General features: G+C 56.4%; 1 protein-coding gene across 1 annotated transcript in view; it reads left to right on the forward strand.

Annotated features, from left to right (window-relative positions):
• KCNQ1 (potassium voltage-gated channel subfamily Q member 1) overlaps positions 1 to 24,725 on the forward strand; it is a 361,243-nt gene that overhangs the window by 70,449 nt on the left and 266,069 nt on the right. The window contains exon 2 of the mRNA XM_027868695.1: positions 9,492 to 9,582. Within this exon, the coding sequence (XP_027724496.1) occupies positions 9,492 to 9,582 (91 nt within the window). The remainder of the gene's footprint in view (positions 1 to 9,491; positions 9,583 to 24,725) is intronic.

The raw sequence follows: 24,725 nt of genomic DNA on the forward strand, positions 1-24,725 counted from the left end.
GCTCTGGGACGCCTCTCCCCGTCAGGATCCAGCCTCTGTGTCTCTCTGCAGTGTCTCCTTATCGCTCCCAGTTCTTGCCTCTGGGGCCAAGCAGAACTAGTCTCCAGACACATGAGCACCGCTATCCTGAGACCCACCCTGAGCCTTTTCTTTTCCGGGCTAACAACTCCCAGGGCCTCCAGCGGACTCTCGGGGGGGATGGTGTCCAGACTCCTCACCATCCCAATAGCCTTCCTCAAGCTACACTCCCAAGCAGTCTGGGGACTGTGGTATATTCCAGCAAAGTCTCAACTCAGGTTGCATTGTGGTCAGCATTAGCCAATTATCCTCACCAATATGCAGAGCCCTGGTTGCTGTTAACTGCGCCAAGAGTGCATTAATGAGACTTTCTGATTTCTCTACCCATTGCCCGGTCCTGAGGCCAAAATCCCCCTAAGTGGGGAAGGAGCAAGGTGGCTTGTGCTAGGGGTCGTCACCGGCGCTACTCACAGAAGCACGTGCCCAGCTCGTCCTGATACAGCCACACCTGTTCTTGGCAGTGACACGGGTGCCCTCTGTTCCCACCATGTTCAAGGTTAGGAGCCCGGGGGAGGAGGTCTGGGGGTATCAGCTCTGCAGGCCACAGACGCTGGGAGAGAGTAAGGCTGGTAGTCTTGGGGAGAGAGGCCGGTTTGGTCACTGGAGGGAGGGAGCTGCCACGCTGGAACTCCTGGATGCTCTTGGGCCCCTGCTTGCTGTCAGAGGTCTAGCCTTGGGGTTCCACTCTCCTTCTAGGTCCTTCAACCTGGGGACAAAAATCAAACAAATTTCAACGAGCCTGTGTAAAATCAGGGGGTGGGACAAGATGTCCTGTGCCTAGGCCCCATAGTCATTGGCACCATCTTGTGGTTGAGGAAGACACTCGTGGCCCCATGGCTCCTGCATGGTACATTGGGAGCTAGGTTCCATGAGGCTGGACCTCTCCTGTGGCACCCTGGCAGTTGATGTGAAGTTTGGGATGCTCGGGCCTCTGGAGGCCTGAGCTGGGGGGAGCATCTCAGATGTACTTGTCAGTGACGCAGAAATGGGGGGGACACTCCACGCTCTGTGGTTGGCTTTTCACATACTTGGGGATCAGGGTAACTTTAAGAGGGCACCTAGCGGGCTGAGGGTCTCTTCCCCACCTGGGCCTCACTGTCCCCATCTGCACAATGTGGATGTGGAGTGAGCCGGCCTTCTAGGCCCCTTCCATCCTGGGAGGTCTGTGACTCTAAGCTTGGATTTGTTCAGATCTGAGACCCTTGTTGGCCTGGGGGCTGTGCCGCAGGCTGCCTGCCCCGACCCCTGCCCTCCTAGCTGATCTGGCCCTTCCAGATGAGCTCTGGAGTTCCCAGCAACTCAGAAATCCTTGTGGGGTTCCTGACAATTCCCTCAGCCCACAGGGGGATTCAGGGATGGGGCAGATAGAAATGGGCTCTTGGTTGAGTGCTCAGTACGGCAGCCTTCCTCCAATCTGGCTCTATCAGAGGTCGGAGCTCAGAGAAGGCAGGAGGGCTCCAGTCTGGCTGGATTTCCCAGCATGCTTTGGGCAAAGACGAGCCAGGCCAGAAACAAGAACCTTGTGGGAGTAAAGGCCCTTCACTGGAATTTCAGTGACTGTGTAGAGGGAATCCTGCCTCTCCCACTTGATGGCCGTGTGACACTGAGTGACCTCAAGTCGCTGCATCTCTGGGCTTCCCTTTTGTCACTTGCAAAGAGGGAGTCATCCTTTGTTAGGCTCGTACCACCTGCCCTATAGCAAGAGCCGAGGGCAGTGGTGGGGGCTCAGAGCCCTTTATAACTGTGACAGCTGTTCAGCAGCAACTGCGCCTGTTCCTTAACTGCTCCTGATGGGCTTGGGCTGTCTCTCTTCTGTTTTTGTCTTTGTACCCCAGCTCCCAGCACACAGTAGGTGCTTAATAAAGGCTGAGCTGCAGAACAGTCCCTCCGTGGTTCCACCAACCTTACCGCATGAGGAGGCCTGTGACTGGTGCTGAGGGAGGCACAGTATTTAGATCAGAAGTGGCCCGGGAGGAGGCATCGGAGTCGGGTGAACGGAATGCTTTCTGAGACCCAGGGAAAGACTCTGGCCAGATGCTTTTTGGGGGAACTTTTGGGGGGACTGGGATGCTCTGGGCAAGAAAACCTCACTCAAGGTCCTCTTTCTCCAGGAAGCCCTCCCTGACCACCTAGTCCACAGCGTTCTCTGTAGCCTGGTAGCTCCCAGGCCCAGTCCTCTCTCTCTCTCTCAGGCCCATCTCACTCTGCCTGGGCTTGTCTGATCTCCCCACAGAGCCCATTCTGAAGACTTTGTGGGAAGGAGATCTACTTTTCCTCCTCATAAAACAATAGGGGATGCTTAAGGCCCCAAGAAGGCCTCGAGAGAGCTGGAAAGGCCAGCCTGGCTAGTTAGTGAGGTCCCCGTCCCTTGAGGTTATCAAAGTCTGGCCAAGCGCAGAGTCATAGAACCTCATAATTTCAGAGTTTAGGGGAAACTCAGAGACATCTTGTCCCACCCCTATCTGCCCTCTATACTGCCCTCTCTACCATCCCACACGAACGCCCCTCCAGCCTCTGCTACAGACATCCAGTGAGGAGACGTCCACTCCTTCCCAAGGCCACCCTTTGGTCAGCTCTCACGATGCGGGCAGTTGGTGGAGAAGTGGATAGAGCACCAGGCCTGGAGTCAGGAAGATTGGCGTTCAAATCTGGCCTCAGATACTCAGCTGTGTGACCTTGGGCAAGTCGCTTACCTCTGTTTGCTTTCATTTCTTCTTCTGCAAAATGGGTTTAGTAATAATCCCTTCTCCCCAGGGTTGTTGTGAAAATCAGTTGAGATCATTAGTGTTTGTAGAGCTCTTAGGACAGTGCCCGGCACATAGGTGCTCTACCAATCAGTCAACATTTATTGAGTACCTCCTATGTGCCGGGCACTGTGCTAAGTGCTGTGATCATCGTTATAGGACATTTTGATTAGATGATGGTGTTGCCGGGACAATCTTGCGGCCACAGCCCAGAGAGAGTGGGATTCTGGGAGGACGGAGGCAGGAAACCTTGTCTTGGCTGGGGAGAAACTGAAGAAGGGGAGCGCTTCTGGAGGAGGGGGTGGGGATGGGAAGACCAGGATGGCGGGACCCCTGCTCTGATTCTGTTCTGTTTGTCCTCAGGAGGAGGAGGGCATCAACCACAGAAGGGAACAGGGGCTCCTTGGGGCAGAGACTGTCTCTGTACCCCTAATGCTGCACGTGTCCTAGGCACTTAATAAATGCTTATGGAACAGAGTGAAGGTGCCGTCATATTGGTGAGCTTGGGTGAGGGCAAGGTCTAGAATTCCACAGGACTGATCAATCCGCAAACACTTCCTAAGCACCTGCTGTGCGCCAGAAACAGCGAGAAAGGTGGGAGATACAGTCAAAGAGGAAGAGAGCCCTGTCCTCAAGGGACTTATATTCTATTTGGGGAAGCCAGGAGGGGCATATTTCTAAGTATTGAAGGCAAATCGGGGGCCTTTTGGGCTTGTGTTGGGGAGCTCCCCTAGCCAGGAGCAGAGGAGGGTTGGATCCATGCTTGGGAATGACTTTCCCATCAGCAGCGGTCATTTTACCCTTAGCCAACAAGGCTGGGAGGTCAGTCAGCCTACACTGGGCTGGGCCCTGAGGTGTGGGGCAAGGAGCTTGGACTTGGAGAGAGAAGACCTCTCGCTTGTCCCATCTGTTCTATGCCTCAGTTTCTCCCTCTGAAAATGGGAACAGTGATTCTCGTAGGCCTGAGCCCGTGGGGAGGGCAGTTGGGGCGAGGCGGCGAGGTGTGAGGATTCAGGTTTCAGTTTCTGCCTTGAGATAGGACGGCAGAGGCCCGGTTCAGCCAGCCTCTCCCTACGCCATCCCTGGGCTTTGTCCCCAGACTGTCCTGTTCTCCCACTAGGAAGAGTCGATAGGACGGGTCTTGGAGGCCCCCAAGGTGGCTCAGCGTGAGCGTGCGGCCCTCACCAACTGGCTGGCTGAGATTTCAGTCCTGTCTGTGGTTCCCAACGCCCTTTGTTGCTGATTTCCTTTGACATCTTGGCCTTTCCTTTGAAGAGAGGAAGTCAGGGCTGGGTGTCTCTGCCCCAGGACCACCTGGCGTCCAAAGGGGGCATGGGAAGTGAGGCTCAGGCAGGAAGCCGGCTGTGGGTGCCCACCACAGTGAGGCAGCTGCCCCGCGAGCCCATTAAGCAGACAACGGGCTCACACCTGCCCCAGAAGCGGCCACCTGTGCCAACCACCCACTCTGCACCTGAATAATTGACCAAGAAGCCCTCAGGGCAGGCTGCCTGCCACAGCCGGTGCTGCTCACTACCGCCCACCCATGGCGGCTGATGTGCCTGAGACCACAAGGTGCTGTCCCAGTGGCTTCTCCTTTGATCCTCGAAGCGCCAGCTGGTAGAAGCTACAGGCATCCTTATCCCGATTTTACAGATGAGGAGACTGAGGCACAGAGTCTCAAATGACCTTCCCAGGGCCACAGCACTCATGTGGGAGGCAGAATTGGAAGGCGGGTCTTCCTGCCGTGTGCATTGTGCCAAGATGAGAAGAAAGCCAAGGGTCTGGGACTGCAGGAAGGTGTAACCAGTCCTGGCCGATGGAGGAGGGCTTCCTGGAGGGGGCGGGCAGAGGGTATTCCGGGCGTGGGGGATGCCGAGAAGGAAGGCTTTCATCCCGGTCTTTATTCCATGATCACAGCTGCAGGGTTCAAAGAATCCTTTTAATTAAAAATATATATTCAGATATGCATTGGCCAAAGAGAGGGCAGGGCCCGCCTCACTTTACTGTTTGTGTCCCTAGGGCTTGGGCGTCAGGCACTTGAGAAATGATCATTCATCCGTTCATTCATCTTCTTTTTTGGTAACTACCTTGGGAATTCTTTTTGCCAAAAAGTATCTGAATATATATGTATGTATATGCAATATATCTATATAATACATGTACACACACACAGATATTCTATAATTAAATGGTGTGCGTGACTGTGTGATTGTGTGATTGTGTGTCTGAGTCTGTGAGTGCATATGTGACTGTGTCTGCTCAGAGCTCAGGCTGGGGCTTCTGGGGCGCTGGAGGATGGGGTGAGACCCTGGGCATGCCGCCCTATTCTGCCATCCCCGACAGGCCTTCCAAGGCGCCTTGTGGCTGGGGCGGGGGCAGCCAGAGGCAGGGAGGGGCTGGTCTGCCTTCCCAGCGGACTCCCTCCCTCCCTTTGTCAGTGTGGGGTTAGTGGTTTCCACAAGTGCCCATGTCCGTGTTCACAACTTCACACGCCTCTCCTGTCCGGGCCCTTATTCTCTGGCCCTCATTTTCTTTTTTTATTATTATTTTTAAATGTAAAAATGTATTTATTCACAACTTGTGAGAAGTTGATTCCATTCCTTCCAAAAAAGTCTATAATATGGACCAAATGCCAAGAAAAATTAGCCAGTAGCTTATGCCAAAACAAAAACATGCATCTGATGAATACAGACTTGAAAAAGCAATATTACAGGCAGTGTGAATGTAAATTACATTTAAATATCTTTAAAGGACATAGCTAAAACTTATAATAATCACATCTTTAGTGAAGCATAGTTACATGTTCAGGCAGTGTCTTAGTTCTCCAAGTTAAAAAAGGAGACCAAATTACAGATACCCTAGCTCATTGTACAAGTTAAAATATTTGGACGCCCATGTGATTTTAAAAAATATGGCAAGAACTTCGGGCCCTCGTTTTCTGTCCACATGGAAGGAGGCCGGGTCAGCTCTGATGCAGGGGTCCTCTGAGCCAGCCCTGGGCAAACTGGGGGGAGGGGGAGCCCCCATGGGGGGGTCAGCGACCACCTCTAATGGCTCCTGGGCCTGTGAGAGCCCTCCCCCTTCCCTCAGAGCCTCGTGGACCCTAGGAGAGGACCCAGGGACAGCGTCAGGGGCTTGGAGCTGGGCAGCCCACACCTCCAGCAGGTGCCTCATTTGAGGTGAGGCCCGGCTGTACAGGGCCTGGCCCCACGAAGCCTGGCGTGCCCCGCTTCCTGGCCTGGTCAGTACCATCCAGGACAGCTCAGAGGGGCCATTCAAGCCAGAGGGGCTGCCCCTTTTCTGTGGTTGGTGACGGGGGTGAGGACCCTAAGCAGAGGAGGCTGCTGGCCAGCTGGCCACGTAACCCAGGGCTCCATGGTTCTCCCAAAGATTCTGAGGGCCAGTAGAGAGTGTTGAGGTGCTGGCCGAGAAGGGCCAGGCCGGGTGAACCTCGCTTTAGGCGGCAGTCATGTTCCCGAAATGTGTGTAGTCTGAGCTTCGTGAGCGGAATCCGATTTTCTCATGGACTTTGTGGCTGACTTCTCTCCCCGGGGGGCTCCGAGCAGAGGCCGGATGCCCACGTGTCCTTGATGCTGTAGCAGGGACATTCCTAGACTCAACAACGAGCCCTCGTGAGCAGGGGAAAGTCTCATCCCTGAACTAAGTTGCCTCAGTTTCCCCATCTGTCAACTGAAGATCTCCAAGGTCCCTTTCAGCTCTAGAAACAATGGTCCTGTCTCTTTCTCAGTCCAGGAGGAAATTTTTTTCTCTCCAAGTGATTCAGTCAAGGCCTCTCCCTGCTTCAACTCTGACTTTCTCTGTGTCCCCGTGACACAGCGATCAGATAAGCTGGCGCTTAGCACCGGGAGAAGGGCGATGTTGCCCTTGTCCTTGGAAAGTTTTTGCCATTGGGACGAAGGGAAGGCGGGACCAAAAAAAGTTTTTGTGTGTGCTGGCATCCCTTATGCTGATGGGGAGCTCACCCCCGAATTGTCCTTCGACCTTGCTACGCTCTCAGAGTCACTTCTGCACGGGCTCACAGAACTCCAGTCTCGTCCGTCACTTCCCACCCAAGTGACTAGGCAAGCCCTTGCCCCCTCTGGGGTGCCTGTTTCCTCCTCTTGTTAGCTGGCTCTTCGCCCCTACTGTGCGCTCACCTTGGGCTTGACTCTGCTGGCTGGGCCTTCTCGGGGAGCTGTCCATCTTGTGGGGGAGGGGTATAGGAGGACAGAGGCCAGCAAGAGAAGGTATGGAGTAGAAGAGAAGGAGGGAAAGATGGGTAGGGATTAGCTGGGGGAGAGGAGACGGGCTGGAGGCAGGAGGTCCTGCCGTGGCAGGAATGGCGCATGCCTTGGGGAGCAGCGGCCTGAATGGGGCAGGAGACAAGGTGGAGATGGAAGGCTTTGAATGCCAGCGTTCTCTCTGATCGTTGAAACTGATGCCGGTCCTCAGCACGGGAAGACTGAGAGCTGGAAGGGGCCTGTTGAGCCCATCCCTCTCATTTGACAGCCCTTAGCACAGTGCCTGGCACAGTCAGTACTTGAAAAATGTTAGTTGACTGACTGAGTGATTAGCTGACTGACTTTGCCAAGGTCACGCAGGCAGTAAATGCCAAGCCAGGATCTGCGGTCTCTGTGCCTGCTCCAAAGTCAGGGTTCTATTTCCTATCCAATGCTGCCCTCTTTCTGAAAAGGAAAAAATCTCACTTCTTCTGCCTGGAACAAAGGGGATCTTGGGAGCCTGTGGGGCCCGGCTTCCCCTCTTTGCACGGGGCCTGCAAAGTGCAGCTTCCCCTCGGTGGGCTGGGTCTGCCTGGGGGGCCAGTCCCCCAGTTCCGGGCTGCCAGGCCTCGCGTGCCCTCAGCTGGCCGGCCAGCCTGTCCCAGGGCAGTCGCATCGCTCTGTCCTCGTTCCCTCCCTTCTTGGCTGGCCGCCCCCACCTGAATGGTTTCCCCTTGACTGTCCCTGAGATCTGCAGCTCCCTGTCCTGGGCTTGCCTCAGGCCCTGTCCTTATCAGCAGCCCTCCTGGCCCAGCTCACCTTTGATATGTTCTCTGGGCTCCCCACCCCCCAGGATCCTGGCTCTGGGCCATCCTCGCTGCCAGCCAGCAGCTCGGGAGCTGGCCTACAGGTCACCAAGGCCCAGAGAGGGCAGAGACAGGCTCAAGGTCACACAGGCAGGAGGGAGCTAAGCAGGCCATCCAGCCAGGGCCAGCCTTAGCTCTAGAACAGGGCTTCTTCACCTGGGGACCTGTGCAGATTTGGGGGAGGAGATGTCTGTGAACTTGGGTGGGAAAAACGAGTCCTCTGAGTAAAGTGGAGCATTTCCTTTGCAGGCAGCCGACAGGATCAGAAGTGAAGGGACAGCCCCCGTGCACCCCGTGCTGTCCCCATAGACTGGAGGGACCCCCAGAGGTTCAGCTGGCTGAGAAGCCCAGGGGACAGAGGCTGAGGTGGGGGAAGGAAGGAGGGCTTCCTGAGGAGAGGACAAGAATGATTCTGCATGGAGCCCACGTCCCAGCGGGCCTTCACCAGCTATGGGTTTTCTGTCCTGCTGTAGCAGGGACCTCCCTGGTTCTATGGGTCTCTGGCCTTGAGGTGGCCTGGACCATAGTCTGGTCTTTGCTGCCATCTAGTGGTCAGGCTAGGGAGCGGTGTGTTGAGATGCGGGAAAGTCGGTGGATTTAACAGAGCGTCCTAGAGATGGCATGCGGGGTTCTCTGCAGACAGACAAGGGGTAGGGAAGGGCATGGTGGCTGGAGAGGAGAAGCAAATGGATGGGCTTTGCTTGGCAGAGCAATCCTGGGACTGCGTGGCTGGTCTCTTCCAGCGATCTCTCCATCCAGGGGACTTTTCTCCTTCTCATCCTCATCCTAGGCTTCTCTGCAGCCTCTGACATTGGGCATCATTCTCTCCTCCATGAAGGCCTCTTTCCTCTGGGCTTTGGGACACCTCTTTGTCCAGCTGGAATCCACACTAAACTCACGTTGGTGGCTGACATTCCCTCCCGGTCCCCTTCCCCGCCTCCTCCCGTGGCCAGGGATTTGGAGGGAGATACTGAAAACTGTGCCCTCTGAGTCCCCGTTATCTCAGGTTTAGGGTGAGGAGTTGAGGGGGAGGGGGAGGATCCATGATTTTATCTGCATGGGACTTTCCTCCAGCGACATAAAGTCCAGCCTCCAAGCCTTTGGAATTGGTCTCCCAAACATTCAGCTCCCGGCATCCCACCATCTGATGAATGAGGGAGCCTCTTGGACCGAGCACGCTGGGTCCCTACCAGCCGCAGTGCAGGCACACCCATGTTCATACGCGCACACTCACACAGCGCCCGCCTCTGAGGCCACAGCTTGGCAGCCGTGTGCCAGCCCTCCTGTTCAGCTGGCAGAGCCTTCCCGGGTCCATGGTCAGCTCCAGGCACAAGAGGGTCATTACTGCCAATCTGGGCTGTGCTGAGAGGTGCCACGGACTGAATGGTGCCTAGGGAATTCCCTTTGCCCCATCTGGCAGGGCAGGGGGTGATTCCCTCCTCCCGGTCCCTCTAGAGTCAGCATCTCAGAGGGGCAGTGGGAGCCCTGTGGTGCCGAGGCCAGCGGGTATGGAGGTGAGGGAGGGTCCTGGAGCCCCCCAGCCCCAGCACTGACAAGCACCTGTTTCTCGGGGTGTTTTCCAGCTTCCTCATTGTTCTGATCTGCCTCATCTTCAGCGTGCTCTCCACCATCGAGCAGTATGTTACCTTGGCCACCGGGACCCTCTTCTGGATGGTACGTACACACCGATGGGGGCTCCTCATCCCTTCTACTGGCCCTATCTGACCACACAGGCCCCCGGCCACTGCTGCAGCAGCCCCTGACAGGGTGCTCCCTCTTTCTGGTCCCCTTCACAGGCACTCACGGCAGCCCTAAAGGACAGTGCCTCCCTCCTTTTCCCCAGCGCCTCCTACTACTGGCTCTAGTGACATTCAGCTGGTGGGGATTTCAGCCCATCTATGCCAGCTGCAGAGCCTGGCGGGGTAGAGAGGGAGGATCAGAACTGCTCCCCACCTCGCCTCTAGGCCCACCTACTGAGGACTGGGAGAGCTACCCACGGTGCCCAGGGCTATGGGGAGGAGTAGAGAGAGGAACGGGATATGGCCTCTGCCCCCTGGGGCTCAGGGTCTTGCCGAGGAGAGGGTAGAAATAGAGAGAGAAGACTGGTGCTTCCTGGCAGGGGGTGGATCTGTGGCCTTGCGTGCCCCTATCTGAGGCTGGACGGAGCTCTCTGAGGGCAGGGGCCACATCTTCCACAGCGCAGCCCGGGTGGGCCCTTCCCTCCAAGGTTCCCGGCCAAGGTTTATGGGCTGAGTGAACAAAGGATATTTGCTAGAAAATCACCAGGTTTTTGCACACAGTGGTTCCTTCTTTCTACCCTAGGCTTTCAGGAGACCTTGGGTTTTACGAGAGGCTTTGTTGGGCTCAGAGCTTCCCTCTGATGGCTGGCCAGGGGCCCCACCCCTCCCCAGCTCTCTCCTCCGTCGGATAGAGACATAGGCAGGGTAGGGTCCCACCACCGCCATGGCCACCCTCTGCCCAGATTCCGTCTTGTCTGATGCTAGTGAGGCTGGGTTCAGTTTGGGGCAGGAGTGGAATGCTGAGACCTCCTGTGGAAGGCTCAGCCTCTGGAAACTGCTCCCACTACCCCCTCTGCGCCCATTTCCCTGGAGAGTATGCCAGCAGGAACCCCAGAAAGCTGCTGGAGCAGAGTCAGAGAGGCTTCCTGGGGAAAGCCAGGAATGTCTCCGAGGTGGACCGTGGGGCCCCAGGCTACAGCATATTCTGGGAAGGGATTCACCCGTGAAGGCCACATGTGGTGGGATCTGATTCTAAAGCCAAAGGAAGAATGCTTTTGTACTGGAAACTTAAGGGACTTCTCTTCTACTAGTGGGGAGGGGGCCAGGATACACAGGATGGGCATAGGACCATCATTACAAAGTGTCTGCAAAGAACTACAAGGTGTGTGTGTGTGTGTGTGTGTGTGTGTGTGTGTATGACAGAGGCAGAGAGTTGGAGAGAGAGACAGAGATGGAGAGACAGAGACAGAGGGAGAGCACGTACTACCGAGGTGAGGGGGCGGAATTCAGGAAAGGTCTCGTATATGGAGCGATGACCAGAGCTGGACTTGAAGGGAGCCTGGAGTTTCAAGACATGGAGGTGAGGAGAGAGAGCATTCCAGGCATGAGGGACAGCCTGGCCAAAGGCCTGGAGGTGGGAGGTGGAACTCGTGATCTTGACCTAGACTGTTCGTGCCAGTCAGGTGGGTTCCCCAGCATCCCTTGTGTGTGGAAGGACAGGGCTCAGTCTGGTGAGAAGGCAGAGGGTGTGTTCGGGGGGGGGGGGCAGTGGCCGTCCTGGAGAGGGGAATCTCATTGGCTTACGGAATCAAGGAGAGAAGGGGGCAAGGTGGGAGCGGTTGCCAGCAGGCAGGTGGGGGCCCAAGGCTAAGGAAGGGCTGCCTCTTTTGACTGTTTGATGCATGCTTCACCCTGGGTCCCCTGAAGTCAAATGAGGAATCTTTACTGGGGTGCACTCAGGACTCCGTATCAAGGAGGGAGCAGACGACGAGGGGAAGGACCCTGGGCTGGGAGTGTGGAGAAGTGGGTAACCTCCTGGGGTCTATGTGAGCTCGGACAAGTGGCCTTTCCTCAGTTTCTCCTCGCGCCAAGTGAGGGGTTTGGGACCCCTGCCCTGATGCTCTTGGGGTGGATAGGAATTTTTCTCTAGTTCAGAGCAGACTCTCCCAGCCTCTAGGGCTGAATTTGCAGCATTCACTTTCCCAAGCCGAGGTCACGGGATGAGGCTGTTCCTGGGCAGGTGGGATGTGGGGGGCTCCTAGCCCCCCTCACTGAGGGCTCAGAGGAAGGAGAGCCGGGCCAAGGCCTGGACCTTCTCAGCATCCTGAGGGAGCTGGGGACTGGGGTCTGGAGAGCTGCCGTGTCTGGGCTGGGACCCAGATGGGGAATGTGGATTTGTGCAACCTGGATGCTGAGAACACAGTATTGAGAGGGTGGAAAAAAGTCCTTCGAAGATGTATTTTCCCAGAGAGACCATATTTTTTCCCTTCTTTTCATAAGCAAGGGTTTTATGGTGCCAGAAAGCTGCAATCTCAGCATGATCTCAGCAATCCAAAGGCAGCATCCAAGGGGATTAAATATTCTGCTGAGTGCGCCTGAAAAAATGATTTTCTTGGAGGAATCTTGTTTCAATGTTGGGCCCGTCCCAGGGCCGTTAACGGGCACGTTTTCAGACATGTGTGTCCTCAGGGGCGTCCGCAGCTGCACGGGTGGAAACGTGACTGCTGCTCTTGCAAAGGAGATGGGTGCATTGCAAAGAATCTGGTGGGCTCCCCAAAAATGCCTCCCCAGCCCACAGACTGGGGCTTTTGTTGGGTTCGATGCGCTCTTGCTGCTAAGACACTCCGTCTTTGCTGCAGGAGACACCGAGCTGGACTCATGGCTGAGGGGAGGCTCTGGCTTTCTGCTCTGCCCTGGGTCTGGGCTTGTATTTTAGGGACCCCCCCAAGACCCTGTAAAATGACCTTCCATGTGTTTCGCAGCCCTCTGGTGGTGACTGTGCCTTTGGACCGTGAATTTTGGGATGGGAAAGCTCCCCGAGGAGGGGCAAAGGGCTAGTGACCTGGGCTCACTTTCTCTTCCTACCACTAAGTGGATTGGGGGGCCCCCACTGCTAATGTTGGCGGGTGGGCACCACTAACGGATGTCCCGTGGGCTGCCAGAACAACAGAGGCCAGGGCCGGTCCACAGCAGGACTGTGGAGGGCTCCAGATCGGGGGGGGGGCCTGGGGAAGAGGAGAATCAGGTAGGAGACGCTAGTGGTCTTCTAACAGTGAGCAGCCTTGTTCTGCTTGGCCTCCGAGGGCAGAATAAGGAGCAGTACCCCTAGGGAGGGAGAGACAGATTTGGGTGCGATGGCAGGAATGAGCTTTCTAGCCATTACAGGGATGCCTTGGGAAGGCACCGCCCACCTCAGTGCCTTTGGCCAAGCTGTCCCTCATGCCTAGAGGTCTGCAGGCAAGGCCCCTTGGCCAAGGGGCAGCGGAGTCTTCTTCAGGCTGGACTCTGTGGCCACCAAGCCCCTGCCCAGCTTGAAGGCTCTGGGTTTCTGTGAGCCTTGCTCCCACTTCAGTGGCCAATGAGGGGCCCTTCTAGAGGGCAAAGATAAGCAAAATGCCCACCCTGCTCCCTGGGCACAGCCCTTCCCTGGGTACTCCTGTTAGGAAGATGTCTTGCCCACCCCCCAGGCTGTGAAATACAAGCTGCAACTTTTAAAAACCTTTTCTTTACGATTTTTTTTCTTTTTTAGAAATTCAGAACTAACACACACACACACACACACACACGCACGCACACACACGCACACACACGCGCACACACACACACACGCACATACACACACGCACACACACGCACACACATGCACACACGCACACGCACGCACACACACGCACCCCAACACAAAAAAGGAGCCCCTCCATCCACACAACAGAAAACAAAAAGGATTCTTTGTGAAACTGACAGTCTCTGTTTATCCTACTTGTGTTTGGAGAAAAATATATAATAGATTCTCCATGTTCCTTGCAAACTGCCCTGCTTATCTGGGCTTCCTTCTCTTCCCTCCTAGGCATCGCAGAAATGCCACCTTGGAACAAAACCCTCACATTCCCTGGAGGGCCCACAGTTGCTTCTTGACCAGGTGGGGGCCTGCCTCCCTGGTTGTAGCGGGAGGTGCCCTAGGGGCTGGTGTGTGTGGGGTGGGGAACGACGTTTGCCTCCCCTGGGCTGGCTGCCTCAGGCTCCCTCCTGGATGGACCAGACCATGGACTTCCTGCCTTTCTGAAGTGCTACAGGCAGGGCAGGGGCTCTGGCCCTGCCTGCAGTGAGTAGGACCCTCCTCCTGGGCCCCCTGGGCCTTAGCAATCCAGGCAGGGCCAGCTGGGAGGGGGAGGGAGGCAAGCCCCCCACCAGGAGTCCAGCAGGAGCCTAAGCCCCTTTTCCCTCCTGGGTGCCCTTGGTCCTCTATAGCTCCCAGCCACCAAGGGGGCTCTTGGCAGCCCTGGGGCTCCAGAGGTAGGGCTGCAGCTCCTGGCCAGGGAAGCATTTTCTTTCTGTTGAAATCCTGGGGGCCTTTGGAGGCCCAGCACCGATGTCCGCTCCCCCAAGATGCCTCCTTGGACCGCTCGGACCCAAAGGACCCTTCTTCTGAGCTCTCAGGGCCCTTCCTGGGCACCTTCACCCCAGGGGCAGGGGGGCTGATCTGCTCCTCGAGACTGGGAGGTTGTCCCGAGGTCAGGAGCATCCCTCCATCCCCCGCTCATCCTGGCTGATGGCAGCTAAGGAGAGCCACATTTCAGGGGATGGTCTGGAAGAGCCATCAGGGAGCCGGGGAGGAGGTGGAGGAGTGGGCAGCTCAGCCTCTGCCGGCCAGCAGAGGAAGGAAGCGGGGCCTCTGAGGGAGGCCCACTGGGACCCCAAGTGTCTTCTCCTCCAGGTGTGCTGGCCATGGGCAGGCAGGAAATCTCTGTCCCTTTGGCAGCCTCAGAGCCCTCTGCCCTGCTGGCCTCCCGTGGGCCCAGTGTAGGAGACAGGGATGGCCGGGGGCTTTACAGCCAAGATCCCCTCTGGTCCTGTGGGTTTACAGGTGAGGAAACTGAGACTAGGAGAGAGGTCACCCAGCTAGGATGTGTCCAAGGCAGGAATTCAGCTCCAATCTCTCCTGACACCCCCTGCCCCCATATGCCTCATGCTGCCCTGTGCCCCCAGCTGTTCTGGGGGTTAATGGGCCTCCTCCAGGGCTCTGTAGTTCTGCTATTTGGCCCATTGGGCCACCTTCCAGCCTCAGTGGGTCTGCCCGGGGTCCTCCGCAGCAGTGAGGTGGCCCTCTGGTGGCCCCCTGGACAGTACTCCACCAGGCTCCACGTGGACGCCGGCTGGCCTGGCCTGGGCTGGAGGCCGTGGTAGGTCAGCTCATTGTCAGAGCGGGGGTTCCAGATGCCAGCTTCGGGCTCTCCTTTATTCCTGTGCGGGAGGAGCCCCTGGCCCCCCAGTTCGAGGGCTGGCTCGAGGGAGCTAGATGCGGCTCCCATCTTGGCCTGGAGGGGGCAGCCTTGGCCTTGGTACATTGCAGTCCAAGGTCCAGGCCACGGCTACAGTTCAATGAGTTCCTGGGTCTCCTGAGCTGGGCCTGACACCATGGAGGGTCCAGAGTGGGCAACTCCCTGCTCCTTAGACGTGCTTTTCCTGCGCCCTGGGAACCGAAGGCTTCCAGAAGGGAGAAGGGATCCCTGCTGAGGCTTTTGGCAGCCGAGCCCCCTCCTTACCTGGGGGGGCTTTGGGCCTGAGGGCAAGGGAGGGGGTAGGCAGTGTGGACAGAGCCCAAGTGCCTGACCCTTGTGGCCCCACGGACACCCCTAGCCGGCCTGTACAGTGTCCTCCAGCCCTTCCCTGGCTTTGGGGGGGGCTGGCGTGGAGTGGGGGCAACCAGGCCAAGCCCTTGGGGCCTTGCCCCTGCTCCGGGCTCCAGGAAGGCAGAGGGGTGGCATTTCCTGTTAGTCAGTCCCTGCCCTCCCCTCCTTTCTCTTTCCTGTGCAAAGGGAGGCTGCCTGGGGCAGGGTTGAGCCCTGTTCTGGCAGGGGGGAGGCCTGGCATCTAGTGTTGGTTAGGCTGCTGTGTGCTCTTGGGCAAATTCCTCCCACTCCCTGAACCCAGGCAGTTACAAGAGGTGGTGGCCAGCCTTTCAGAGCTGGTGGGCCCAAGAATCAGTCTTGAGTGGAATTGTGCCAGGAAGCCCAGCCCTCCACAGACTCTCGCCAACTTTGTGCCCAACAATAATGATAATGCCAATCATAATACAATAATATGGTCCGGAGGCCTCGCCGAGTGCTTTTCTCATGTTATTTCATGTGAGTCTGGGAAGCATGGGTACTCTTGTCTGAGTTTTACAGTCAGGGAAACTGAGGCTCAGGGCAGGGTTGGGAGGAGACTGTCAGGGAGCCCAGACTGTGTGCAGGGCCCTCGCGGCCCCGCCAGCTCTGCCTGAGCCCATTGGCTCCATGGGACCCCTGGCTCAAAGCTTTGGGTTTCCAGGCCTCTTGGGAGTTTGCCTTGAGGGCGTCCTAGTGACGCTTGACCATCACTGGAGGCTTCCGTGGAGCTGCCCACATCAGCCAGCTGTTTCCTGGGTGAGCTCTTCTGGGAGTTCAGCTTTGACGACCTTCCCTTGCCCTTTCCTGGGGGAGGAAGGAAAGCTGTGTCTCTGCTTTGGCCACGTGGGGGTGAGCCCAGACCACTGGGGAGAGGTCCCGCTTCTGCCTGATCATGGCGTCGTCACCCTCCCCCAGAGCAGTCCACTGCGTTGGCAGACATCCCTGTGCCCAGGGAAATAAAGGCCCACTTTGGGTCTGCTCTGTCCACCCTAGCCTGAGACGGGGATCTTCTCAGCCTGCTGTGTTCCTCTCTGTGGAGCCCCAGAGTCTGGAGACAGGGAAGGCCTTGTCCATGCCCTCAGGATGGAAGTCTCAGGCCTGGGGAGCTCCAGTTTCTAGTGCCTTTCCCACCAGAGTGCTCTCCTCCCCAGCCGCAGCGGAGCTTGTGTGTGTGTGTGTGTGTGTGTGTGTGTGTGTGTGCGCGCGGTGCGTGTGTGGGTGGTTTCTCGTGATTTCCTCTCCCAAACCTCACCTGGCTTCTGGGGTCTCCGCCACAGTCCCTCTCTCTCCATCTCTGAGCTCTCCTCTCTCTCCCCTTTCCATGAGGTTGGCTCCACTTCGGGTCGGGGATCGGCTAAGGCGCAGGTCCGGTCCTGGGCCCAAGTGGGGGCTGATGACGTTGCTGCCGTCCCCGAGCTGGTGCCCAGTGCAGGGCCAGAGCATTTCCTGAAGAAATGATTTGCATTGCTAGCACTCCTTTAGAAATACCTTTCCTTTCTGACTGTCTCCTGCCCTCTTTCCCTACAATTCCATGAGCCTAGTAGCTCCTCCAAAAGAATGAGGAGGGAAAGAAGCGACCCCAGGCCCATCGCCTGCGGCGGCACCACACATTTATTTGGCACCCACTGGATGCCATGTGCAGTTGGAGAAGGCCCTAGGGATGCTAAGGTAGAAGGGAATGGCCCTGTCTTCGCAGAGCTGGGATCAGGCAAGGCCGTGGGTCTGAGGTGGTATTTGAACTGAGCCAGGAGCGGGGAGGGCAGAGCCCAGGAGGGAGCCGGGCAGAGCCCAAGCGGCCCCTGAGCAGCTCACACCCACACTTTGACCATGCTGGGGGCAGCTCCAGGGGTGACTGGGCCTGGCATCTCCTCTCTCTCTCGAGCCTGCCTGTCCCCCAGTCTGGACCGCATTTAACCGCATCTCCATTTCAGGGTTACTGGAGGTGCCTGGTGTTTTCTGTCTGAATGGGGCCAGCTGGGCTCCATTGTCTCAAGGGGAGAATAGCAGCTGAGAGACCAGAGCTGTATCGTTGTGGGCGGGGAGCTGAGGGTCTGGGCTGGGGCTGCCTTGCAGAGGGGAGTCCAGCCTACTGCCCGCCTGGCATGTCTTCCCAGGGGGGATTAGTTGGGGAAGAATAGGAGAAGTCTGTTGGAACTTCATTGGTCCTGAGCTGCCCATTTTGGATGATTGACTCCCGGGACAAGTTGGGGCTGCCCAGCCAGCTGTCACCCCTCGGCCGGCACAAAGGCAGAGGGCTCTCAAGAGAGGGGAGCCAAGGGGGCCAGGGGTGACAAGGATGGATGGATGGAGGGATGGGTGGGTAGATAGATGGATGGATGGATGGATGGGTGGGTGGATAGATGGATGGGTGGATGGGTGGATGGATGGGTGGATGGGTGGATGGATGGGTGGATGGATGGATGGATGGATGGGTGGATGGATGGATGGGTGAGTGGATGGATGGATGGATGGGTGGGTGGATGGATGGATGGATAGGTGGATGGATGGATGGATGGATGGGTGGATGGATGGATGGATGGGTGGATGGATGGATGGGTGGATGGATGGATGGATGGGTGGATGGATGGATGGATGGGTGGATGGATGGATGGTGGACCTGGAGATGATACAGGCAGAGAGGGGTGGGCTGCTTCCCTGGCCTGCCCCTGCTGGATTATCCAGTGGGCTCCCTCCTTCTGTCTGGCCCTCAGAAGAAAGGACATGAGGCTTCCCTGGAAGGCCTCTGGGTGCTGTTCCCCCAGGTCATTGAGTACCAGAGAGTGAGCCAGGGACCAAGAGGCTGGCATCCTACCCTGCTTTGTGTCCCTGCAAGCTGAATGCAGGGTCCGAAGGCCAGGCTCCTCAGGTCCCCAGCTCCCAAGTTATAAAACTCTTGAATATTTAGCAAAAGCTGCATAGGCAGAGGCTGGCAGACCCAGATGGGGAGCAGGGCAGGTAGAAGGCTCTGATCGTTGATGCTGCTGTGGTTTGTTCCGTGGTTCCTATCTCTGGGCCTAGGGGTAGGGCAGCCAGCTGGCCTCCCCCCATTGCCAGGTGAAAGAGTCAGTCCATGCTTGTGCCCATGGGCCCACAGCCAGGTACACAGGGATCCTTCTCAGGGCTCCCTCTGCCCCCCGATGTCCAAGGGGGCAACATTCCTGCAGAGGAGAAGCCCTTGAGGGCAGGGACAGCTCCATCCTCTCTCCAGCATCCTCTGTGCGGGCACAGGGCCTTGGAGCCTTCCTCCGTTCCCTTCTCTGACAGGCTTCAGCCCCCTGCTGTTGCTCAGCAGGCCCTAGAGAGGGCTGGGCAGATGGGCAGATGTCACCTGCCCCTTGTCCCTGCCTGGTACTCTGGCCTCAGAGATAGTTGTGCCTTCTGCTGGTCGTGGGCTCTGCATGGCTCAGAAATGGACCCCAGGACCCCGAGCGAGGCTGAGCTGGCAGCTGGACTCCTTTCCGGCCTCATCCTCTATTTCTGTCATGGCATCGAGGCGCCTTTTGCCTGTATGGGGCCTGACTCTGAGGCATGGCCTTCATCCCCAGCCCAGCACTGCACAGGCCAAGTCCTGCGTGTTGTGGCCAGGTGGGCTCCGCAAGGCCCTTCTAGCTCGAAGATGTTTGTAGGATCCTGGGCCTTGAGAGATGTGGGGACTTGAGATCCAGTAACGAATGAAAATAAGTTTCTGGACTCTGGAGGACAGCTGTGTCCTGCTGCCCCGATGGAAGGAGCTGGAGGACACAGGAAGAGTCAGGGCCCCCACTATCATGAGCCAGAGAGAGGCAGCTCCAGGAACAGGGAGGTGGAGAAGGAGCCTTCTTGCTGGGCTGGGGGGAGGTGTTTCTCTGAAGACACCCCAACTCTGCTTCTCCTCCTCCGGGAAGCCGGGGTTTCATGAATGACTCTGTTTGAGGCAGTGGGTGGGCAGCCTAGCATGAGTCAGGAAGGCCTGAGTTTAGACATGGATTAGTTATGTGGCTCCGGGCAAATCATCTGCTCTCTCTGACCTCAGTTTTCCTGCCTATAAAATGGGGTAATAATAGTACCTACCACACAGGGTGGTTGTGAGAATCCAGTGAGACAATGCATACGATCCACTTTGCAAACCTCAAAACTCTGGTTAAGTGTTATTGGCAATTAGAAACATACTTACTGTAGAAGTCTCCTTTTGAGATACAGAAAGGAAAAGTTCCTCTGTTCAGTCCTGAGGGAGGCAGCTCCTTACCTCCTCGGTGAAGGTTTTGGCAAATAAATCATTTTCGAGGAACTCGAAGCAACTGTCCAACCTCGGATTTGGGCAAACCTCAGTAGAAGGCAAACGGTCCGCGGGTGTGGCCTGCAAAGATGGCCTCGGGCTCCCCAGCCTTTCTGACCACTTTGGCGGAGGGAGACCTCTTTCTAATCCACCCCCCTCTCTAGAAGTTTGAGTGGAAGTAGAACCCAGGCCTCCTTCCACCGCCCTGATCACCTGAGCCACTGAGCTGGCCCTGTAGGGGCCCGAGGGTCTGCTCCTGAAAGATAAGGAGGGGGCTTTGGAGGGTCCCCTCAGGTATCCTGCCTAGTGGAAAGCATCTTTTTCATCATGAGTTCTCTCTCCCTCTCTTCCTCCCTTCCTCTCTTCTCCTTCTCTCCCCGCTCCCACTTTCTTTCCCCCTTTTTTCTTTGTTCCTCTCCCTCTCTCTCCTCTTCTCTCCTATCTACCTCTCTCTCCCTTTTCCCCTTCTCCTTTTTCTCTCTTCTTTTATCCCCTCTTTTCTCTCCTTTCTCTTTCCACCTACCCCCTTGTTTCCCTCTCTCTTTCCCCTTCTCTCTCCTCTTTTTCTCTCAATCTATCCCTCTTTTCCCTTCTCTCCTCTTTTCTCCCTCTCCATCTATCCCCCTCTCCCTCTCTCTTTACCCCTCTCCTTTCTTCCTTTTTCTCTCTCCCTATCCTTTCTTTCCCTCTCTCCCTTTCTCCTCTTTTGTCTCTCTATCCCCCCTTTTCCCCCATCCCTTTCCCCTTCTCCCTTTCTCCTCTTTTTCTCTCTATCCCCCTCTTTTCCTTTCTTTCCCCTTCTCCCTTTCTCCTTTTTCTCTCTCTATCCTCCTCTTTCCCTCTTTCTTTCTCCTCTTCTACTCATCTTTCTATCACCCTCTTTCCTCTTCTCCCCTTCTGTTTTCTCTCTCCATCTATCCCCCTCTTTCCCTTTCTTCCCCCTTCTCCCTTTCTCCTTTCTCTCTATCTATCCCCCTCTTTCCCTCTCTTTCCCCTTCTCCCTTTTTCCTCTTTTCTTAATCTATCCCCCTCTTTCCTTCTCTCTCTTTCCCTTCTCTCTCCTCTTTTTCTCTCTCCATTTATCTCCCTCTTTCTTTCTCTCTCCCCCTCCCTTCTCCCCCTCCTCTCCTTCTCCTTTCTCTCTTCACCTATCCTCCATTTCCCCCTTTTTCCTTCTCTCTTCTCTCCTTCTCCTTTCTCTCTCCACCTATCTCCCTCTTTCCCTCTTTCTCCCCTTCTCCTCTTTTCTCTCTCTTCACCTATTTCCCTCTTTCCCTCTCTGTCTTTCCCCTTCTCCTCTTTTCTCTCTTCACCTATCTCCCTCTTTCCCTGTCTCTCTTTCCCCTTCTCTCCTTCTCTTCTTTTTCTCTCTCTCTATCTTTCCCTCTCTTTCTCTCCTCCTCTTCAGATCTATGTGGCTCCTCTTCCTTCCCATTCCCTTCCCCAGGCAGAAAGCCTCTGAGTACTTGGGTCTCTGGGCTGGGACCTTCCAGAAGCCCCCCGAGAAGGCACCCACAAACTAGCCCAAGTTATCCTGGGTTACTCCTTAGCCTTCTCTTCTCTGACCTCAATGAAAGGCATCCCAGTTCCCATTGAAAGGTGTTATTTTCCACCTTTTTAGGGTTGTTTGTTTTTCTCGGCTCACCTGGGCTCTTTCCAAATGTCACACATTCCTCAGGCATGAATGAATGCCTGGCTCTAATAACAACAATAATAATAACATGATTGCCGTATTTATGCAGCACCTTGAGGTTTACAGAGTGGGAACATAAATCTCCAATGGTGTTGAGAGTTTTTCTAGGAAGCTGAGCTCCTCCTAGGAGCTGGGAGCTAGAAGGGAAGGGCCCTGGAGACCTCAAGGCCATCTGGTGCTTGGGTGTGCTCTCCCCCAGAGCACCCCCTCCCCTGCTCCGAGCTCTCTGGAGAACGGAGATCCCAGGCCCTGGGCCGCCGCCCCCAGCCCATTCGCTGACCCTTCTCATGGTTAGGAAGTGTGTCCTTCCATGGAGCTGACATCTGCTCCCCCAGAACATTTGCTCAGGTGGGCAAGTGGCAAACCCCTCCTCCCAGGAAGCTCGGGCCTTTCTTTGGGTCCCTGAGCATTGCACAGTGCTGGACACGTAGTCAGTGCTTGCTAAATGCTCACTGACCAGGGCCTTGGTGCCGGCGCTGGAGCCAGGCCAGGCAGCTCCATCTCATCTGGCCTTACTCTACTGAGGAGTTTCCTAGGACAGTTGTAGATTTTAGCTCCATGAACCCCCCCACCCCACCCAAAGCTGGGTGCCTCGGGCCCCATTCTGGGTCCCAGCTTCTCAGCAGCCCCAGCTGGATCTCACATTGCCGGTGTGTCCGGGCCAGGGGCGTCTGGAGAGGGGCAGGAATGGTCAAGCCTCCTGATGGCCGGCCTGCCTGCTGAGAACAAAGACGCCTTGTTTGCCCTAATCAGTGCTCACACTTTCCGAGCATGGGAGAAATCAATAGTTTGGCGTTTGTTTGGTCCAGACAGATGCTGCTTTATCTCACACAATATCGTGGGGGCTCGGTGCCGGCAGGATTAACGTCTCAGAGCTGTGGGTGGATGGGGGCTGCAGCTTGTCAACCTTCTCCTTGAACCGGGGGCCTCCTCCCTCCTCGGAAATCAGGAGGATGGGGGTGGGGGAGCTTAGCTCCAAAATGACTTAATCCCTCTGTCATGGAGCCTGGGCCTGTCGGTATTGAACTCCCGGCCTCAGGAACCCCCACGCCAGCTTTCTGGGCTTTCAGGGCAGCCTTCCAGCTCTGCTCTATCTGTGTCTTCCCATGATGAAGCGACCAGAGGCTGGCTGCCCCTCCGGCCCTGGGGTCTTGGGCTCCCCAAAAGCCCTGTTGTTCAGGGAGGCACACTTGGGGAGCACCTTCCTCCTCCCCTTTCTCCCCCATCCCTGGTTGCTCTGAAGTCATGGGGGGCATGGGGGAGCCAGGGTGAAGAAAGATGGAGGGAGAGGGGATCCTCTTCAGGCCTGGCCCTTCCTCTGCTCTGCTCTCTTCCTTTTCTTCCTCATTGGACAGGACTCGTTGCCGCATTTCCTTCTCCTTTCTTTGTGAGTGTAAAAATCCTTCTCTCCTTTTGGGCCGCTGGCTCGGCGCCCGACCAGAGAGGCCGTGTGCTCCTCTTGGCGGAAAGATCATGCCTTTTGGCAAATGCTCCCACCCGTGCCAGAGGACTCACCTGTGGTGCCCATTACCTGTATCACCCCCTGGGCCCCCTTGCCTGGGAGGGAGCTCTTGTTATCGATCGGCTGCCACTTCAGAGAGGAAGGAGGAAGCAATCTGCTTGGGGTTACCCAGCTAGTAAGCGCCAGTGGTGGGATTCAAACCTGAACCTGCTGCCCTCAGTCTGCTTCTGAGTTTACAGCATTGGATGGGGGGTGGGAGGGACCTTCGAGACCATCCCATCCAGCCCCCTCAGTTTATAGAGGAGGAGCTAGTCATTCCCCCCGCCATGGAGTGAGGGGAGTGGGCCGGCAGAGCCTCCAAGTCATTGCCCAGTGTGCGACTTATAATGTCCTGGTCATCTAGCCTCCGCTGGGAGCCCTTGAGTGATGGGGAGCTCACTCTATCACGCACTGTTGGATGGCCCCAGCTGCCAAGGTTCCTCCCTCCAGAATATAAGCCCCTTGAGGGCAGGGCATGTTTCCTTTTTGTCTTTGCTCTGGAGCCCAGCAAAGAGCAGGGCTCAAACAGAGTCTTATTGTCACAGATTTAGAGGTAGGATGGGCCTCACAGAGCACTGAGTCCATCAATCTCATTTTACACATAGAGAAAAGGAGGTATTGAGAGGTTATGTCACTTGCCCAAGGTCACATAGGTAGTGAGTGTCTGGGGCAGGATTTGAACCCAGCTCTGCTGACCCCAAAGCCAGTGAGCGCTCTTTCTACTCAACACTCTGCTTCTAAAGTGAGTCACACCTGGCCTCCCTACATCCTCTTCTCTTTAGAAATGAAGATGACTTTGAGTGATAGGAGCCTGGGCAGGAAGGAGCCTCCTCCACAGGCTCTGTCCTAATTCACCCAGCTTGGGCCTCAGACTTGGCTCCTTCCTTCCTGGACCCCATCTGAAATCTGTCTCCCTCTCCCTCTGTCTCTCTCTCTCCCCTCCCTCTCTCTCCCTCCTTCTGTCTCTCTCTCCCCCCCTTCTCTCTCTCTCTCTCTCTCCCTCTCTCTCTCCCTCTCTCTCTCTCTTTGTCTCTCTCTGTCTCTCTCTGTCTCTGTTTCTCTCTCTCCCCCCTGTCTTTCTCTCCCTCTCTCTGTCTCTCTCTCTGTCTCTCTCCCCCCTGTCTCTCTCTCCCTCTCTCTGTCTCTGTCTCTCTCTCTCCCCCCCGTCTCTCTCTCCCTCTGTCTCTCTCTGTCTCTCTCTGTCTCTCTCTCCCCCACCCCTGCATCCCTCCTCAGCCCCCAGATTGTAGCCCATACCCCATGCCTGAGTGATCCTTCTCGTAAAAGGATGAGTATCAGGAAAACAAGAAGCCACGGGTGTCCTGCCTGCTCAGGCTTTTGAGTGTCTGAGGTGACCGCTGGAGCCTCTACCTGAAGCAGGACCTGACTCATCATTCCATGTTCTAAACAAAGGAGGGAGTGATCTGTGGGGGGGCAGAGCTGGACTGAGGCTGAACTCCTGCTTGCCCCAGACCCTTGGGCTCCAGTTTTTCCTTTGGGGAAGGGGATGCGCCAAGCTGAGTTCTTCCATGACCTCTTGGAAAGCTATGGCCATGGAGGGACCTCCTGGGGACAGAGCCCTGCAATTTAGGGAATGGGACGGGTCTTGGGTTTGGAGGCTGAGGGCTTGTGTGCAAATCCCAGCCTTTCTCCTTAGGAGCTGAATCACCCTGGGCAAAGGCTGTTGCCCCTTCTGGTACTTGGTTCCGCATTTCCCCTTGACTCCAACAAGGGGGTAAAGGACCTCTAAGCACATTCATTTTTGATGTTCAGAACCTGTGATTGAAGGTTCTGGGAGGGCTGTGCCCCAAGCGTTGAGCAACTTTCACCCACTACCCATGTGGAATTTTCCCTCTGGATGGAGTCTAAGGGAGAAGGTCTTTTAATGATTCTGAAATCGAGGCTAATTCACAGCCCCTTCCAGGAGAGTACATGGGGTGGGCTGGGGTTGGACGGTGCCCCCCTCTCACCATTCAGGAAG

The sequence above is a fragment of the Vombatus ursinus genome, unplaced genomic scaffold (genome assembly GCF_900497805.2).
Source record: "Vombatus ursinus unplaced genomic scaffold, bare-nosed wombat genome assembly UNPS02014790.1, whole genome shotgun sequence".
Classification (NCBI taxonomy): domain Eukaryota; kingdom Metazoa; phylum Chordata; class Mammalia; order Diprotodontia; family Vombatidae; genus Vombatus; species Vombatus ursinus.